Raw genomic sequence first — 20,670 nt, 5'->3', positions numbered from 1 at the left:
GGGAACATACTTTTCATCACCTAGAGCTAGTGACCTTGTTTTTGCTTTTCCTCACCTTTCAATTAGCCGCTAATAAGGGGTTTCACACAAAATGAAAATGTGAACGAGACAGGACATGGCAGCCGTGGATGCACTGTGTGTCCCGGCAGTGGTACAGACAGGTGTAGCTAGCAGATAGGAGAAGGTGCTGGGGTAGGAACAAGGCGTGACTTAAAATGGGATAAAAAAAAAAAAGGGGGGGGGGAGACTGTGGTTTTTGAGAGCAGAGGTTAAGTACTGGAAAAGTGGGAATATATACAGTAGAAGAGCAAAGATCATGGTGAAATGATATGGCTAAGGATGCTGGCATGCATCCTTTTTGTTGTTTTTGTTGTTGTTTTCTTCCACCGAGGCGGTCCTTAGGTGTTAGGGAAGATGTCAGATTTCCTTCAGCAGACACTCCTCCATACCAGGCTCTCTCGTCAAGTCCCCCTCCGATGGTCTGAAGTGGGAAATTACAAGCCCCTCGCCAGCACCAAAAGGAGAGGGAGAGTAACAAGACTGATTGGTGTGTGTCGATAGCGCTTGAAAGACTGCTTTTATATTCATTAAAAATCACTTGCTCCATTCATGGTACCAGAGTCTCTCTTTACATCTTGTACCTTTCCCCAAGGCTTGCTGTTCTTCCCAGAGCCGCTCTCCATCCTTTGTAGGTCATTTAGCTGTCTTAGTTGTTTGCTCAAACAGTTTGACAGAAGTCTCCCCGAAGGTGAGTGAGGCGTGAGTAAGAAACGGAAACCAAAGGCTCAGCCTTTGGCAGCTCTGTTTGGGACAGCTTGGTAAATACAGGTTAATTTTTTACTCTTCCCGCTTTCTCTTGTTCAGCGACCACTCACGAAACTGAGCAGTCCCTTGTGAAGCTCTCTCGCCACGCAAGCGCTTCAGTGAAAATCGGCCACAGTGTTTCTACATCACAGAAGACTGTCAGCATTCAGAGCATTTCTCTGGATTATTACCACAAGACACCTGAAAGGGTGGTCAGCGCTTCTCGCGGAGCGCATTCCATCCACTGGAAGATCCCACACAGTGTCGCTAGGTCCATGTTTATCCCAACTTTCCTGCCGGCATCTTCTCAAGTTTTTAGGAACAAGTTACACCAAATAAAAGGATCCAGAAAGTTCAAGAAGAAAGACAAAGTGGAGGAGGTGTTCACTCAGACGCCGTTCAGCAACGCTTTAGTTCTTTCCAGCGAGCTTCCCAAATCTTTTCCCGCTTCTTACTCTAGGCGTCTAACTGCTACCTTAAAGATAGTAACCCCGTCGGAGTCTCGCCCTCTCATGAAGACTCCAGAGTATGTTCAGAAGGTCTCTATTCTGAGAGATGTGAGTGTAAGCGAAGTCCTTCTCAGCCCTGTCCCCAGCCCTTCGTCTATAGTACCAGAACCACGGTGGGCGGAACGGCCACAGCACACCTTATCCATCAACAGAGTGGTCCTGAGGGTTGCCGCTCTCCCGGAAGCCAGTATTCTGCCGATGCCTTCCGTACCAAGAAAACCTCAGAGGCAGGCTGAGATAGGTAAGTGAAGTTGAACCATGGTCTTCAGTAGTTGGCTCAATCAGAACGAAAGGGAGACAAGTCTTGAGGAAAGGTGATCAAGAAGTTCAGAAAGCCTAGAAAGGAGACAGTGAGGAGGTGCCTTGTAATGCATTGGGTGGGACTTAAAGTTGAATGAGAATAAACAGCAATTTAGAGGGTGGCCTAGAGGTCTCTTGAAGAAGACAGGAAGTGCTTACAGCTGCATCCCAGTCCTTTACATGATGAATAATTATAATGAAATCACCCTCAAAGTTGTCCTTTTCTCTCCTCCCCCCCCCCCCCCGTTTATTTAGAAAATGCCGTAGAAACTGGAAAATTAGAACTCCCCAAGCCTGAACGTAAGTGCTGGCTTTATACCATTCTTGGAGAAATTATAAGATGATTCTCTCTTGCCTACATATGTCTGTGATTTTGTTTGTGTAAGTGTGTAATGCACACATCTGTCCTACCCCATTTGCAGTCCCTCAAGCTGTACACATTGACCGTCAGCCAGATGTTGTACTGAGAATGTAAAAGCTGCCGTGTCCTTTATCTAGACGGGGTTGATAGACACACACGTGTAAATGCCAACTCTCACTACATGCTGGGCACTAGTCTAAGGGCTTGGACCTTAGTCAGAAACAAATGAGAGCCATCTTTAGGGAAACATCACATTATTCAACTGCCAGAGATGGTGGCAGACACTGGTCATCTCATCACTTAGGACATGGAGGCCAGATTGGGCTACGTAGTGAGTTCCATGCCAGGCTGGTCTATAAGACATTATATTACCTAAAAAGTTACCCTATTTTGGATCTCATCTTTACGGTCTACCTACAATCCGAGGGACATAGTATGTGGCCGACAATGTATCATTTTCAAGCAAACAAAAACAAAATGAATGAAAAGTAGCAGAAGTAGTATTATCTGACAGATAACAGTTATCTGGTCCTGTCCGTTATTGAATAACTTTTATTTGAATAACGTTCTTGCCAAAGTCAACAGTTAAATCTACCAAAATGTGCATAAAACAGCTGCCAAAGCATTAGAAAGTAACCAATGGAGGCATGACTCAGGTGGCCATAATCCCCAAACCTAGAGAAGTTTATGGATTAGCAGGGTGGATGAGCAGGGAGCAAGCTGCCATCTTGTGTCTTAAAGGCTCATCCTCCTGTCCCCCTCACTCTATCCCTCCTCCAATGACCAGATTTCACTACACAGATTTCAATACACATTTCTAAAGGTTGTGATTACCCTTCACTTTAATAGAGTCTGTGTAAGAAATTAAGAACTGAACACTTTTGTTGTGGTTCTTCTGGAGGCTTCATTTCTTCACTAAAGCAACTATAGACACTGTGAAATGTGTTTCTGATAGAGCATAAGGGCACATATCTTAAATTCCAGTACTCAGGAGACAGAGACAAGCAGATCTCTATGGGCTCAAAGCCAGCATGCTCTACATAGTCTGAAAAAAAAAAGTGTTTCGGCAAGTCATATAGCAAAAATATTTGCAGATTTGAAATATATTTAATAGAATTTCAAAATATTTTCAAATTGCAACTTGATATATTTTTGCATAGACCATATCCGATGCAAGCTAATCCCCATAGGGGTCGTGATCAAGTAAATTTAAATGTAGATGATCTCTACTTTGCTAACTGCTGGGTAGTTTCTTGTTTTCTTTCCTTATCTGTATGGCCTCTCCACACTGAGGGAAGAGTTAACTTGGATAGGCACTGGTGCCACATATCAGGGGATCTTAGGTTGTAAGTGAAGATGTTCCTGGGGAAGTGACATTGGAGCTATGCTTTTACAATGCCCGTTGTTAGTTCTGTAAACCAAAACGTTGTCCATTTAATATATAGTGGATAATTTTTTCAATTATCTTTATGCATAGCCACAAAATGCAGAGATTTGATCCAAGCTTCCAGGTAGAATCTATCAGCGAACATACAGTTTTATTTTGGAAAGACAGTTTTACAGGCAAGACGCTCCATGTGGCACCCAGACCGATCCAGAGTAGGTGGGTGAAGGATCTAGGAAGGTGATTTGAGGAGATCTGGATACTTAATCCCATTGGTAACTCATTCTTGTGAGAGCATCCGTGTCACTTAGCCATTATGTAAAAGCCATAACACACCAAAGTTTTATGTTTTGATTTGTTTTAGCTTTAACTAGAGCCATGAGAAGAAGAGAGCCACGCGGCTATGTTTTGCGAGGGGAAGGCTTAAAGACTATCACAGGAACACGCTATGATACCCTAGTAGCGATGACCACCCTGGCTATAATACATTGCCAAATATATGGAAGAAATGCACTTAATCTTAAGGTATGCTGGAGCTCTTTAATAGTAATGCCCTCTGATTGTTATCAGTTTTTGTTTGTTTGTTTTTACCTTCAGTTTCCCAATGTAGGTTAGCTTCTGTTTGAGTGAAGGAGCCTCTCCTACCACAGCAGAGCCTTCCCAGGAAGTCTGCACATTATACCTCTAAACTTCCATGTTTGTCTGCGGTTCACCAATGAAATTTAAAAAGGATGTTGAGATCCAGAGAGATTATACTGTTTTTTTGTTTGTTTGTTTGTTTGTTTGTTTTTGGTTTTTTTTTTTTTGTTGTTGTTGTTTTCCACCGTTTAGCCTGATGAGTGGGATTGACGTCTCCGTTGTTCTAAATGACTAGGCGCTTTAGACCTTATGTCAAGTCTGACGGGAGGCTGGTTTGCACTGAACAGCCGCACGGCCCAACAGGTGAATCGCAGCAGTACTGGCTGTCATTTCTTAAACACACAGTGTGTTCCAAGCCTGTGCCCCTCCTGTAGGGCGGGCAACTTAAAACCTTCATTTTACAGATGCAAACAGGGAGGTTGCAGGAACATAGCTTGCACAGGGCCTGAAGGTAAGTTAGCAGAGCTGTACCTGTACCCGGAACTATGTGCCTGCTTGTTTGCGCCTTTGCGCCAGGGTCTCCTGAAGTGACTGTGTAGCTGTGGATGACTTTTGATTTTCATGCCTCCCCGTCCCAAGTGCTGGGATTGCAAATATGTCCCACCTACATGGTTCTGGGCCTGGGCTCCAGGGCTCCGTGCATGCTGAGCAAGCGCTCTACCAAAATAGGCTACATCCCTAGTTTCCCGGAACTCTTTGACCTCAAGGATATATACATTTGTTTTGGGGGTTCCCTGTTTGGTTTGGTTTTAAGAAAGAAAGGGGGCGAGAGGAGGAGAGGGAGAGAGAATATTAACGAGTTTTAAAAGTTTCACCTGTTACTCAGAGTGAAGTATGCTCTTTTCTTCGTGTTAGTAAATGAATTAATTTTATCACCTCAGCAGTCATGTCCCTACTCAGAAATAGCTCCAGTTGATCACGTAATGAATGCATTCTGTAGCCCTGGAGGGACATTTCATCGGGAAAGCATCTTAGTTTCAGGATGCTTGTCCAGTTCTTTTCACTCTCAGCTGAAGAGCATGTCTTGAATACGTGTGACACTGTGTCTCAAAAGGCCGAAGTGGTAAATAATTAGCAACAGTCCAGCACAGAGCATTCACACATACATCAGTCCCCAGCTGAGAACTTGGCTTTTTGTCTTTGTTATGCAGCTTTTCTTTTTTCCTCTGATGGGAATTGGTTTTGAGGATTTTGAGTCTCAGGATTTCAACGGGACGTTAATATTTTAGGATTGTCATGTGCTCTTTGGGCATTTCAGTGTTTGGAATTATGGCTTTTAGAACCATAATCACCCCAACAGTGGTCTTAGACCTAATAAATAAGTTCAGAAAAATTACAGTCAATAAGAACAACATACGAAATCATAGACTGTGTTTCTGTACATCAGAAAAAGAAACTAGGGAAGTTGTTCACTGAAACAAATTACCCATAGAAAAATGAAGACATGCTCATCATCTCTTAAAAATAGTTCAGGCTTAGTGGATAAAGCACCTGCATTCAAGTCTAAGGACGTGAGTTCGAATCCCCACAACCCACATAAACCTGGGCATGATAGCATGAGTATGTACCATGTGATCCTGAGAGGAAGCGAGAGAATCCTCAGAAGCTCATGGCCAGCTAGCCTTCTGTCTGAGAGGTGGGGCAAATATTTCAAGGTGGAAGGCAGAGATTGATGCCCAAGGTTGCCCTTTGAATGCTACATATGCCCCATGGAACATGTGCCTGCACTCACTCATGCACACACACATCGCTGCAGAGAACAGACATGCAAAGAACAATACAATTTAGAACTACATAGAGTTCTACTTTTACCCTTAACAGATCAGGTTTCAACAGTGCATCCTGTTTGCGAGGTTGTATCACTATCAGATAATTAAATATTGTACAAAATTGCAAGAACTTACTGTTAGTAAGTTGTTTTGTTGTTGTTGTTGTTATTTTCCTTTAGGGATTCTTTCTTCTGAACTGTCCAGACTTAACAGTTTTGGCTTACCAACTGGTATACCTCAATTTATCATTTAATAACCTCAGCCACTTTCCTAGAGAGGTGAGTCTACCTTTTTATTGTCTATTTTGTTATAATTTACTATTATAAATAAAAGTAGACAGTGTAAGATAGCCTGAAGATATTGTAAAATAAATACATGTTAAACTGCTTGCTTATTAGACTTGCTTATTAGAAGTGAAGAGAGGGTAGCATATTTTTCTTTGGAAATTTGATGACATGGGCCCTAAATGCAATATTACACCAAACTCTCAAATATGTTCTCATGTTTGCATAATGTGTAAAACATAACTTGATTCTTTTAACTTTTAGTAACATTTAAAATAACTTGTTTGTGTGCTTATCAGAAAATTAAAAAAAAACAAAAACAACAAAACAAAAACAAAAACAAAAACAAAACAAGTTAGCCAGCAAGGACTGGGGTGAAACAGTTTGTCTACAAATGACAAGATCATTTCACTCACGAGCTCTTAGCAGCTGTCGTTGTCCGCCCAGGACCTGCGCAAAATCAAGCCAGTCAACACTCTAGTGTGGATGGGAAGGGATCCTGAGTCTCCCCTGCTGTCTGAGGTGCTATGAGCAGTTGAGGATTGCTGGGGGAGGGGCCAAGTATGTTCTCTTGAAGTGTATGGCCCACTCCAGGGGAAGGCCTCATAACCATGACCATGGGGGCAGTACAAATTAGAGTAATGATGGGCTATTGAAAGCGAGAGAATGTGATGCTGGGGGAATGGATCTGACGTTAGGAGGAGGAGCGGGAGTGCATATGGTTAAAATACATTTTATGTATGTATGTATAAAATTTTCAAAGAATTAATAAAGATATCATTTTTAAAATGTTAGTGATCACCTAACATTGTAACAAGTTTTAGTTGTCAGAAGGCTAATATAGGACAACCAGGCACAGAGTGACTTAATTTTATATTCTTTTTCAAATAAGTGAGACATTATGACTAATGAGGACAGGTTTTGTTTATTATTGTCTTAGTCAGCTTTTCACTGATCACTGGATTTTTGTGAAATGATTTTCAGAGGATTGGATTTTCGTGAACTGATTTTTAGCAAATTGGCCTCTCTCTTTCAAGAACTCAGTACTAAAGCATTGTTTCCAGCAGTCCTGGAAACATGTCTGTTATGTGGATCTTATTCCTTGGCAATGAGAGAATGCGCACACACATGCATGCCCCGTGCGTGGCATAGTCTACGCTGATAGGAGCTATGAAGGAGCGTGTTAGTGGAACAGGGTGCTGTAATGTGCCGTATTTTCACAAAGGAGAGTCGGTTTTTACTTCTAATTCACAACACTGTGTTTATTAACTTAACAAAGCCACGTTAACAAGGATTTCTAAGAAATACAAGGATCTTGGTTCTTCACGTTTATATTTCTCCTGAATAAACGCGGGTAAGGAGTGTTGGCCAAAAAAAAAAAAAAACCTTTTTCTCCATTGGGAACAGAATGCACAAAAACAAGGGTGGGATTGTGATGGAGGAATGGGAGCTTAAAATGCAGATCCGCACTGTCCATTGACTGGAAAATGGAATGGACAAATACAAGGGTGTGATTATGATACGAGAACACGATGCTAAAATGCAGATCTGTGCTACAGATGAAATGTGGAGATATTTTAAGAAGACATGAATCCAGGAGAGGGGTTATTTAAGATGAAGGTAACCACTGAGATGGAGCAAAAGAGGGTGTGGCCATGATTGAATTACAGTATGTACATGTCCCAAAATATAATAAAACCCATTATTTTGTACAATTTACGCTAATTTTTAAAACTTGGGACCTGAAAGCTATGGACAGAAAGTAAAAACACAAGAAAAGACATAGCAGCAAATAGTACCCAGGAGAAAACTGAAGTGGCTACAATAATACAGACGAAACAGACAAAATAGTAACACACACACACACACACACACACACACACAGACGCATACATGCACGCGCACACACCCACACGCCTAAATAGACACCAAAACATACAACCAAAAGACAAAAAGAGAGAATGAAACCTCCATACAAAACAATATGAAACCAAAAAAAGCAAAACTCTACTAAATATTGGGGTTTTTGTTGTTGTTGTCCAAGTATTCCTAGGCGTGAGGCCTATCCTAAGGGGTGATTAATGTACACTGTGAGACTCCTTGGAGAAAACTAAACTGCTTTTTCCTTTGCCAGCAGGTATCAGTTGCAGATAGCAGATTAAGGGTAGGACCCCGTGTCCACTTCTTCATCTCAGGACTGGGAACCGTTCTGGCTTGAACTTGTCCTGGTCTTATATATGCAGCCAGTTTCTGTGAGTTCATATGTGCATCGGTCCTGCTGTGTCTGGAAGACACTGTGTCCTCAGAGTCATCCAGCATCTCTGGTTCTTCAAATCCTTCCACCTTCTCTCCTGCATAGACCTCTGAGCTTTGAGGGGCAGGGTTTGATGAAGACATCCCATTTAAGACTGGGTCCTCCAACATCTCTTACTCTCTGCACGTAGCCCCATTGTCAGTCTGTTTTAATTTTCATCTATTGCAGGAAGAAATGTCTTTGTTGATAGCTGATGGATGTAGGCATATTTTTGTTAGCTATTTTATTTGTGTTCTTATATCTATCACCTTTCTCCACCTAAATACCTTCCGACCCTCCAACACTAGGTAGGCGAGAAAGAAGGTTAGAGGAGAAAGGGGACATAGACCTTTTTAAGCTACTTCCTGCTGATCAGGGTTGTCAGGTTCTCGGGGGCAGGTCCAATCTTTGTCTGAGTATCTGGCAATCCAGCAAACCGCAATCTAGAAATAGCAAACCAGCAGTCCAGTAATCCAGCAACAGCAAAGGCAGCAGCAGGAAACAACAACAGGAGGGTACCAGCAGCAGGGGAGAGGCAGCTGCTGCAGGCCCTCCCAAGACTTTCCCATTTTTACCCTATCAAGTGCTCCCAGAATTAAACTATCTGGATCTGGCAAAAATTACACCTCTGCCAGAGCACAAGACACATTATAATTAATTGCTGTGGACAATCTGAAACAGCTCCATATCCCACTTCTGGGATTAAAAACTATATATATTCACAGAACAAAACTGGGTTTTTAAAGAAACCAAAATTCTTACTACAGAGGGAGGCATTGATCTATGGATATAGCAGAATGCCATCAGTAGTCATTTTATCGTTATGTCCCTTTAGAAGAATAGTAGTATTTGGTCTAGTCTCAGGTTCTTGGACACCTTATCAGTGTTAGCTGTGGATTTCACTTCATGGAGTAGACCTTAAATCCAAGCAGAAAGTGGTTGCTCACTGCCATGACATTTGTGCCACTATTATATCAGTATGTCTTGTAGGTAGGTCAGTGTTGTAGGTCACACTGTTCGTAGCTGGGTTGATGATTACCTTTTCCCTCTGGTAGAGTGCAGCGTACCCTCCAGCACCAGTAACACCAGTCAGTAGGGTGAAGCTTCTAATTAGCCGCCATCTTGACTTCTCCATGATTGGCAAATAAGTAAGCATTATCTTCAGCAATAGGACCTTATCACTAGGTAACCAGTACTCTTGTAAATAACCTGTGATGTTCGGGAGGTATCTCCCAGACCCCATTTGCTCAAGACTCAAAAAGATGTAACCCAATCCTGGCCCTGAAAATTTTAGTTGGTGGCATAAGATGTCTAGCTGGGGCATTGTCTCCCTACTATTGCCTGACTCCACTTAGATTCCTTCTGTATATGTATGTATTTTAGGAAGCTTCTTCAGTAATAAGTTTCCGTATGTTTTTTTCAAACAACCTTTAGTGCTAGTTGTCCCTCCCATATTCCTACATTACACTTTTCTTCCATCCCCCCTTCATGTTCAATCCTCCTATTCTAGTTTCCCCTTTATATCTCTATACTAGATCCTATTTACCTCTTCATGGAGTATCCTCTCCTCTCCTCTCCACTAGCCCCTTACTAGGTACTTAACCTCTGTGTTTATTTGGATTGTAAATCCATATCAAAGGCTTAAAAAGCTAATATTAACATACCAAAGAAAGCATAAAATATTCATTTTTTGACTCTGGATTATTTTCTAATTTGGTCCATTTACCTGCAACTTTTATAATTTCATTTCTTAACAGCTCAGTAATATCCACTATGTAAATGTGCAACATTTTTATTAGTCATGCTCCAGCTGGTAGACATCTAGGCTCTTCCCAATACACGGTTCTCACAACTAGAGCAGCAATGAACATGGGTGAAAAAGATCAGTCGTAGGAGGTAGAGTCCTTTGGATAGATGCCAAGAGTGATATAGCCGGATCTTGAGGTAGACTTATTCTCAGCTTCTGATTTCCATAGTGCAAGTTTATACTACAAGCAGAAATAGATAAATGTTCCCCTTACTCTACATTCATTTTTTTTTTAATCTTTGCCATTCTGACTAGTATGAGATGAAATCTCTAAGTAGCTTTAACTTGCATTTTCATGATGGTTGTTGAACATTTCATTAAGTGTTTAAGTGCTTCTCAGCCATTTGTGTTTCATCTTTTGTGTGCTCTCTGCTTAGTTCTGCTCCCATTTGTAATTGGGTTGTTCTTTGTTTTGGTTGGTTGGTTTTTTTCTAGACATGGTTTCTCTGTGTAAAAAAACAGCCCTGGCTGTTTTTTCCTGGACTCACTTTGTAGACCAGGTTGCCCTCATACTCACAGCAATCCACCTGCCTCTGCCTCCCAAGTATTGGGATTATAGGTGTGTGCCACCACTGCCCAGTGGGTTATTTGTTTTCCTGATGTTCACTTTTTTTTTAATTCTTCATATATTGTGGATATTAACTTTACCAGATGTATCATTGGTGAAGAACTTTTCCTCTCCTATAGACTTCTTTTGTCCCAATGCTGGTGTCTTTTGCTATACAGAAGCTACTCGGCTTCTTGAGGTTCCGTTTATTAATTTGGGTCTTAATGATAGTCTATTAGTGTCCAGTTCAAAAAAGTCCTTTCCTGTGCCTATGAGTTCAAGTCTATTCTGTATTTCATCATCTATCTGATTTAGGATATCTGGTCTTCTCTCGAGTCCTTGATGCATTTCGAGTTTTGTGTGGATTGATAGAAATGGATCTATTTGCATTCTTCTATATGCAGTCATCCAGTTTGTTAATGATGCCTTTTTTTCTTCAGTGTGCTTTATTGTTCCTTTGCCAAAAATCAGTGTCCATAGGTGTGTGTATTTATGTCTTAGTATTCAACTCAATTCCATTGGTCAATGTGTCTCCTTTTATGCTGGCGCCATGCTGTTTTCATTCATAGAGCTCTGTTTGTACAACTTGAAATCTGGGGTGATGATGCCTCTAACAGTTCTTTTATTATTAAGAATTGTTTAGCTATCCTGAGTCTTTTTGTGTTTTCCCTATGAAGTTGAAGATTGTTTTTCAATTTCTATAAAGAATTGTGTTGGAATTTCGATGGTGATTGGATAGAATCTGTAGATTGCTTTTAGTAAGATGAGACATTTTAAGGAAATCAATCCTACCAATTCATGAGCATGGGAGATCTTTCCATTTTCTGTGGTCTTTTTTTCTTCGATGTCTTAAAATTCTTATCATACAAGTTTTTTACTTTGCTGGGTTATTTATTCCAAGATCTTTTTTGAGCCTAAGATACTATTTCCCTGATTTCTTCCTCAGTTTCTCATGTGTATATAGAAAAGCTACTGATTTTTGTGTGTTGATTTTGTACCCTGCTGCTTTCCTGAAAGTGTCCAACAGCTGCAGAAGTTCTGTGGTGGAGTTCTTATGGTCTTTTATATATATAACTTTATTGTCTGCAAATAAAGTATTTGACTCCTTTCCTGTTTGTATTCCCTCGTTCTTCTTCAGTTGTCTTATTGCTCAAGCTAAGAATGCAAGTACTACATTGAATATATGTGGTGAGAGTGGACAACCTTGTCTTATTTCTGATTTTAATGGAAATGCATTGAGTTTGTCTCAGATTGATGTTGGCTCTGGCTTCTGGTAAAGGCATGTTTTATAGGCTTTTGAAGTTTGTATTTTTGCACTGGGGTCTAGGCATCTGGACTCATGCTTGAGGTGTTCCTTGGTGTTGAGATCTTGTTGGGTGGGTGTTTTGTCCTTTGGTTGCTGTTCCTGTTTCTGGATCCTAGGTAAGTGTGATGGCTATGAACTCCCTGGTAGAGAGTGTTTCTCTGGGTCAATGTGTGGCTGAAAAGAATGGAAACTGACTAAGAAGTAAGTCCGAGAGGAGCTGTGGGAAAGAGATCTGGGTCGCTTAGACCCACTAAGAGGCAGAGTCTGCAGTGAAGGGAGATAGAGTGGGGGGGGGCTCCTGTCAGCAGACTACAGGACTTAAAAGAAGACTGGAGAGATTGTAATGGAGAACAGGAAGTTATTATAAGATTGCAGTGATGTAATAATCTGAGTGTGACACTTGACAGGCTACTGACAAACTAGGATGAAGCCTTCTCTGGAGATACTTCCTCCTCTCTCATCTCTGACTGATGGTCTTATATGAAAATATGAGTTGATCAAAAATTAGGACTTTTTCAAGATGGAAACATTCAGTCCTGCAAGGAAGCCCTTAAAATGGGGGGGGACACCTCAAAATCGCTTCAGGAAGTCTGTGAAACTTACTAGATACAGTACTTATCTCTCTTCCCCGAAGAATAAGCAGTAAAGACTGCTGAGAGTCACATCAGAAGACTCAGAAGAACAGAGCTGAAAAGAAGTCTCTGAGCTAGCCCGGCTGCCTTGTTGAAGCTGCCAGAGAGGTTTAGACCAGCTGAGTCACTTGGAAAGGACACTCTCCAGCCCGTGGAGCCCCTGCGGGCTGTGCAGAGGGCTGCAGTCCCAGCTTCCTGAGCAGCCACCATGCTGGGTTGGCTTTGGTGATGCTATTATCTTCCAGTCATTTCTGCTCCTGGAAGCAACCTCTCACCAACATTCCTGTAAGTGACCCCAATAAAACTCACTGGAGTTTGGAAATATCCAGACTTTGGTCTGTTATAGGCTCCTATCTGCTGTGTGTGAGTGTGTGTGTGTGTGTGTGTGTGTGTGTGTGTGTGTGTCCCAGGAAAAGTCTTGTCACACAATAGTGTGTATATATGTTTCTGTGTGTATGTGTACATGTGTGTGTGTGTCCATGAAGGCCAGGAGAGGATATTGGATCCCCTGAAATTACAGGCATTGGTGAGCCACCCAACTTGGATACAAGGATCAGAACTCCAGTCCTCTTCATGAAAATTAAGTGCTTTTAGCCTCTGAGTCATTTCTCCAGCCTTGCAAGGATAATTCTTGAGTCACTGACATAAGAGTACAGAATTTTTACTGTCTCAACATATCATCATATTAACCCCAAGGTCTTGTTTTGAAGGCTTTGTTCTTTTAATTCGTTTTGTTCTAATTAATTCATAAATTAAAGCACCACACACCTAGTTTAAGGAAGCCTTTCAAGCTTTCTGCATCACAGTGAACTCCTGTACAGTTCATTAGAGGAGACACTGTGGAGCCAAGGAGCTGTAGGGTTTCACTTCCACTTCCAATAAAAATTACATTGTTATTGGCCTCTCCACCTCACAGTCACACACTCATGAAAGAAAAACCAGCTCCTGCTATTAGCCAGTCTACCTACCAAGACCACGTGGAGTCTGAGCTGGAACACAGGTCAGTGCATCATTCAGTTCTTCTCAGAGAAATTTCTTTTCGCCAAATGTATGGCAACTAAAACAGAGACTTTGAACTGGCCGGGTGCAGAGAAGAGACTGAGTCCTCAGCCCTAAGTGAGAGAGACACATAGCACGCCTCTCACCCCAAGGCTCAGAGATCTGTGCAGAAGAGGGGCAGGAAATGTGGCAAGAGCTAGCGGACTTCATGGGAAAAGTGTCTTCCAGCAAAAGCAGGGCAGATGCACAGATGAAGTTATGACGGCGTGCATAAGCCCTGTGCAAACAGAATTCCAGCGTGGAGAAAGAAGGTGGGCACAAAGCCCCACCCCTAACTGAGGTGATTGGCATTTGATAATTACGTGGTGTGGGGAAGGCAGTTCTCACTAATGGTGACCCGTGGCACGTCACTCACGGTCCCGAGCAGGCTTCATACACAAGAAGGCTTGTCTCACACAAACAGGCTTGTCTCTCTTTCTCAGTGGTCAGAGAAAGAGAGGGCAAATGCATATGAAGTTGCCTGGGTGGGGAGGTGGGCGTGGCGGTGGATCTGGGAGGCCTTGGAGAAGGAGCACGAATGTGATCAAAATTCATTGTATGAAATTCTAAAAGAATTAATAAAATCATCATTTCAAAGGGAAAACTAAGGTAGATCTTTATAGACTCTTTATAACTCAAGAGTCCTGGTTCCCTCCTTACTTATCAGTCAGCCGTGGTCTTTTTTTCTAAAATTATTTATTAAGACACACAATATAAGCCAACGTGTTTTTTCATACTAATTTTACTGTATTGGTTTAAAGCATTTGCAGAAGACACACATGATAGTTTGTATACTTGTCATCTATTTAATGTCTGTTTTGTTTTTGTTTTTTGGTTTTTTTTTCTATTCTCTAGGTATTTTGTCTTAAAAATCTGCAGGTACTGAAAATGAGAAACAATCCTATGAGGGAACTCCCTTCTGATATCTATCAGTTGAAGTACCTTAGGATTTTCACCATTGCCTTTAATTTTATTAAAGAACTTCCTATTGGGTAAGGTCCATCACCTAAGGTAGACACAGAAGTAAATTATTTGTATTTATTTTCTTTAGTTATTCTGTTAGAATTTGCAGATTCACTTCTTAACATGGTATTAAAAAACGATCCTTCCAGCTCCACAGAAGTCAGTTAGTATGGCTCTAAGGAACCCACATCTCAAGACGAGCCATTCAAGTGAGAACCCTACCTACCCACTGATGGTGCTTTTGGGTGTAGACAACAGTGCACTTGGAAGTTGGAGCTTTGAAACTTTTGGTTGAAAGCTGAGGATGAGGACCTGAGGATCTGTGGAAAGTAATTTGATCATTCTGGCCCTCAGTGTTGTACTCTACACCCTAAGGAGATTGGCCTATGTGACGGCTAAGAGGCTTTGAGGTCTTATAAGAATGCACACATGTGAGCATAGAAAGGTGAACTCCTCATAGGTAAGCTAGTATTTAACTCTTAAGGAAAATTTTAAACTAAAACTTTAACCAGTATAGCAAAATAAGAGACCTCTTACAATTAAGAGTTTACCAAACTGAATGTGGTAGGCTAAGGAGTGTATGTGTGTAAATTTGAATGCACATAACTATATACATACAAATAATTGTATACATTCGTGTGCGTATACAGCAGCTAAATAGAAACTCATAACAGATAATCTGTAATCATAATTACATACTTCAAATAGTCATAACTGTCAACTAAAACTTGATTATAATTAAAGAGTCAGCCTTTTTCATTGTTATACATCGGCCAAACTATATAAACTGTTGGTTACAATAAAATGCTACAGGCACTTTAAACGTACTAGTATTTCTGTAACAAAGTGCCGTTATTTTCATTAAATATCATTGGGTATGTATGTGTACCAAAGACAGATTGGCAGTGAGAAACTTAACAGGAAAATCTTACTGATTTCAAAGGAAATGTAGAGCAGCCTGTGACATAACTGAAAAATGTGCGTTAAATGAAAACTCATCCAGAGAGTGATGACACCACAAAAGATGAGGGTGAACTCCTTGCTAAAAGACTTGTCAGGACTCTTGCTTGCTTAGCAAAACAGACTTGATGCACTGTGGCAGGATTTAGGAAGCATTAACTGAGACCAAGTAAAGCGCAGTGAACCAAACCAGTCTAGAACTGGTCTGAGCCGGTTCTGCCCCCAGATACATTTTGTGCTTTGGTTGTTATTGTCTGAAGCAGTCACCCAGATGTGACAAATGACAATCCATACTTAATGGAACAGTAGAGTTAAAAAGACCTTTACAAATTGAAATGTGATGCCCTTGTCTCCAAATGTTTTAATTGCCATAATTGAAAATACAGATTAAACAAGTTTGGCACTCTAAACTTTCTAAAATGTCAGTATCACAGAATACATAAAATATACTATACACATATGGAAAATTAAGTTATATATATAATATTTTGCTCACCATTAACAACTATAATGTGACATGCACTTACTGACTTAGAAATCCTAGCTTTTGTGTCCCAAAGAGCATCTGAAATTTAATGTATTACAACAAATCACAGTATATAATTGAAATTTTGGTTGAAAGCGTTAGGTTCCTAGATATTTTGGATGAATGTGCGCTCTTCTTTAAAAAGATCCTGGGAGAAACAGCAACACACTGGGCACTGGTAGATGAGAGAGGAAATTACAGAGACCAGGTGAAGGGAACACTTGGGATATGCAAAGGCAACCAGATGCATCATGGGAGACAAATGAGTCTATCTTTTCAGAGAAGGACGATGGGCAGAATGAAATACAACAGAGAGAAGCCCAGTCATAGGAAAGCCAAATGGTCAGAGTAAAAGCTACAGAGAAAGTTTGTGGCCAACCTGAGCTACATTTTAAAAAATGAAACACATTGTCGTTTTCTGTTATTACTTGTCTAAATTTTTACTTAATATTTATGTTAAAGCTGTTTGTCCTCTGCTGTGTTACTTGGGTGACTACATTTTCTAAAAACATGACGAGGTGCTTGCACAGTGTTTTTCCACTCCTAGCTAGATCTTTGTAGTTGCCTGAGATCCATGAGAAGGCACAGTGCTCCCCAAGGCCAGCTCAGCACTGTAGACGCTTGGAAGATTGGCAAGCCACACACATCCTTCATGTCTACTGGGAAGGTTAGACAAAGTGCACTTGATTTCAGGAACACTACAAAAATCAAGGAAAAGTGTCTTGTAAATTGTTTTGTAAATTCTTCCAATTGTTTCTAAAGCTTTTTCATTTCCTCTGAACTTATATGTCTTCAGTGAAGTAAAACATCCAGAGCCCTGGAAGTTCTTTTTTTCCCCCCTTTTATTGAAAATAGATTTTTCCTTTTCTCACATAGTATATCCTAATTACAGTTTCCCCTCCTTCTATTCCTCCCAGTTCCTTCCCATCTCACCTCCCATCTGAATTCACTCCCTTTCCATGTCTTGTTAAAAAGCAGGCTTCTAAGGGATAACAGTAAAATAAGATATAAGCTAAAATAAAACAAAACTAACCCACTGGAATTGGACAAAACAAAGAGAAGAAAAAGAGTCCAAGGAGGCACAAGAAACTGTGAGATCCACTCCTTTGCACACTCAGGAATCCCATAAGAGCGCTGAGCTGGAAGCCATAATATATCTGCAAAGGACCTGGCGCAGACCCGTGCAGGCCCTATACATGCTGCCTCAGTCTCTGTGGGTTCAACCTCTGTGATCGTTGCTCATGTTGACTTAGAAGACCATATTTCCTTGATGTCCTCCATCCCCTCTGGCTCTTACATCCTCTTACATCCTTTCCTCCTCTTCTGCTGGGTCCCTGAGCCTGGAAGGGAAGGATGTGATGGAGACATCCTGTTTAGGGTTGAGTGTTCCAAGGTCTCTCACTCTCTGCGTACTGGCTGGGACTCTCTGTGTTTGTTCTTATCTGCTTCAAGAGGAAGCCTCTCTGATGATGTCTGAGCAAGGAAATGATCCATGAGTGTAGCAGGATGTTATGAGGAGTCGTTTGTTTTAATGTTATGTTCTTTTAGAAGGACAGTAGTATTTGGTTTTGCCCTAGGTCCCTGAGCTATGTAGGCTCATGTTCTTGGTAAACCAAGCAGTGCTGGGTAAGGGTTCCATCTCCTGGACTGGATCTTAAGTCAAATCAGACTTTGGTTGGTTACTCCACAAGCTTTGTGCCACCAATGCTCCAGCACGTTTTGCAGACACCATTGTTGATCAGTGTTTGTTGTTGGGTTGTTGTTTCTGTTTTTATTTTGGTAGTTGGGTGAATGTTCTGTAAATATCTATTACGTCCACCATTTGGCTTATAATGTCAGTTAACTCTGGCATTTCTCTGTTTAGATTATTTCTGGATGATTTGTCTGTTGATGAGAGTGGGGTATTGAAGTCTCCCGCTATCAGTGTGTGAGGCTCAATATGTGATTTAAACTACTGTAGTAATGTTTTCTTTTTGAACTTGGGTACCCTTGTGTTTGATGCACAGATGTTAAGAATTGCAGGGTCCTCTTGTGTTTTTCCTTTAATAAGTATGTAGTGTCCTTTCCTATCTCTTCTGACTGGTTTTGGTTTAAAGTCTCTTTTGTCAGATATTAAAATGGCTACATCAGCTTGCTTCTTAGGCTCATTTGATTGGAATATCTTTTTGCATCAATTTACCCTGATGTCTGTCCTTTGTATTAAAGTGTGTTTCTTGAGTGCAGCAGAAGGATGGATCCTGCTCTCACATCCGTTTTGTTAGTGTGTCTTTTTGTTGGGCAATTAAGACCATTGATATTGAGAGATATCAATGAGCAGTGTTTGTTGATTCTTGAGCATGGTTAACTCTTTAGGTTGAAGTTTTCCTTCTAGCCTTCTGTAAGACAGGTTTTGTAGATAGATATTGGTTAAATTTGGTTTTATCATGGAATGTCTTTATTTTCTTTATCTACTGTGATTGAAAGTTATGCTGGGTATGGTATGGGATGGTAGGTATGGTATGGTATGGTATGGTATGGTATGGTATGGTATGGTATGGTATGGTAGCCTGGGCTGGTATCTGTGGTCTGTTAGAGTCTGTAGAGCATCTGTCCAGGACCTTTTGGCTTATTAGAGTCTCCATTGAGAAGTCATGTATTATTCTAATAGGTCAGCCTTTATATAGTATTTGGTGTTTTCCCCTTGAAGATTTTATTATTTGTCTTTGCTCTGTATGTTTAAGTGTTTTGATTATTATGTGCTAAGGGGACTTTCTTTTCTTTTTAAATTTTATTTATTTATTTATTACAATTTATTCACTTTGTATCCTGCTGCAGCCCCCTCTCTCGTCTCCTCCCAGTCCCACCCACACTCCCTCTTCTCCCCCCCCATGCCCTTTTCCTAGTCCTCTGATAAGGGAGGACCTCCTCCCCTTCTATCTGACCCTAGCCTATCAGATCTCATCAAGGCTAGCTGCATCCTCTTCCTCTGTGGCCTGGCAAGGTTGTAAACCCCCCCCCCCGGAGGGGGGAGGTGATCAAGAGCCTGCTGCTGAGTTCATGTCAGAGATAGCCCCTGTACCCCTTACTAGGGAAACTGAAAAGCCTATGGGCTTCCTCTGAACACTGGGTCTAGGTTTTCTCCATGCATGGTCTTTGGTTGGAGTATCAGTCTCTACAAGTCTCCCTGGGCCCAGGTTTTTTGGCTCTGTTGTTCTCCTTGTGGAGTTCCTGTCCCCTCCAGGTCTTTCTATCTCCCTCTTCTTCCATAAGGTTTCCAGTACTCTGCCCAAAGTTTGGCTGAGTCTCAGTATCTCCTTCAATACCTTGGTGGATAGAGTCTTTCAGAGGTTCTCCTTGGAAGGCTCCTGTCCTGTTCCTTGTCTTCTCCTGCTTTCTATGTCTATCCTGTTTGCCCTTCGGAATGAGGATTAAGCATCTTCCCTAGGGTCCTCTTTTTTGTTTAGCTTCTTTAGGACTATAGATTTTAGTATGTTTATCCTATATTATATGGCTAATATCCACTTATAAGTGAGTTTATACCATATGTATCTTTCTGCTTCTGGTTACCTCACAGGATGTTCTTTTTTTTTTTTTTCCCCACCGGGATTTCCTTGTTTTTAATCGTTGAGTAGTATTCCATTGTGTAAATGTACCACAATTTCTGTGTCCATTCCTCCGTTGAGGGACATCTGGGTTGTTTCCAGATTCTGGCTAATATAAATAAAGCTGCTATGAACATAGTTGAGCAAATGTCCTTATTGAATGGTGGGGCATCTTTTGGGTATATGCCTAGGAGTAGTATAGCTGGATCTTGAGGTGGCAGTATTCCTAATTTTCTGAGAAAGCACCAGATTGATTTCCAGATTGTACAAGATTGTGGAGAAAGGGGAACCCTCCTCCATTGGTGATGGGGGCTTTCTTTTCTGATCTAGTCTATCTGTTATCCTGTATGCTTCATATACTGTGATAAACATCTCCATCTTTGGATTAGGAAACTTTTCTTCTATGATTTTGTTGAAAATATTTTCTGTACCTTTGACCTGGGTTTCTTCTTCTTCCTCTATTTCTATTATGGTGTTCTCATAGTGTCCCAGATTTTCTGGATGTTTTGGAGAAGGAGTTTTTTAGATTTAATATTTTCTTTGACAAGTATATTCATTTCTTCTATTCTGTCTATAATGCCTGATAGTCTGTCTACCATTTCTTCTTGTATTCTGTTGTTGAGGCTTGCCTCTGTGGTTTCTTTTTGAGTTCTTAAATTTTTTACTTCCAGATTACCTTCAGTTTGGGTTTTCTGTATTGATTCTGTTTTCACATTCAGATCTTGAACTGTTTTATTAATTTCTTTTTACTGTTTGTGTTTTCATAGATTTCTTTAAGGAATTTGAAGACCTCTATTATATTCATAAAAGGCTGCTTTAAGGACCTTTTTTTTCAGTTCTGTTGCAATGCTCAGGGCCTGCTGTGGTAGGGCTGCTGGACTCTGATCCCAGCCCTAATCAGAGGCCTTCTGGTGCAGTGGGACCGAAGCTGGGGTCACCTGAAGGTGTGGAGACACAGATCATTTAA

At 41.0% G+C, this 20,670-nt stretch overlaps 1 protein-coding gene across 1 annotated transcript in view; it reads left to right on the top strand.

Annotated features, from left to right (window-relative positions):
- The window catches only part of Lrrc63 (leucine rich repeat containing 63), a 36,626-nt gene that overhangs the window by 3,114 nt on the left and 12,842 nt on the right, over nt 1–20,670 (top strand). Inside the window, exons 2-6 of the mRNA XM_021661001.2 lie at nt 865–1,554; nt 1,869–1,913; nt 3,723–3,883; nt 5,946–6,044; nt 14,529–14,665. Coding sequence (XP_021516676.2) covers nt 865–1,554; nt 1,869–1,913; nt 3,723–3,883; nt 5,946–6,044; nt 14,529–14,665 — 1,132 coding nt within the window. The remainder of the gene's footprint in view (nt 1–864; nt 1,555–1,868; nt 1,914–3,722; nt 3,884–5,945; nt 6,045–14,528; nt 14,666–20,670) is intronic.

This window comes from Meriones unguiculatus, chromosome 9 (assembly GCF_030254825.1).
Source record: "Meriones unguiculatus strain TT.TT164.6M chromosome 9, Bangor_MerUng_6.1, whole genome shotgun sequence".
Classification (NCBI taxonomy): domain Eukaryota; kingdom Metazoa; phylum Chordata; class Mammalia; order Rodentia; family Muridae; genus Meriones; species Meriones unguiculatus.
Note: the sequence above shows the minus strand (reverse complement) of the source record. Positions and strands in the feature narration are given on the sequence as shown.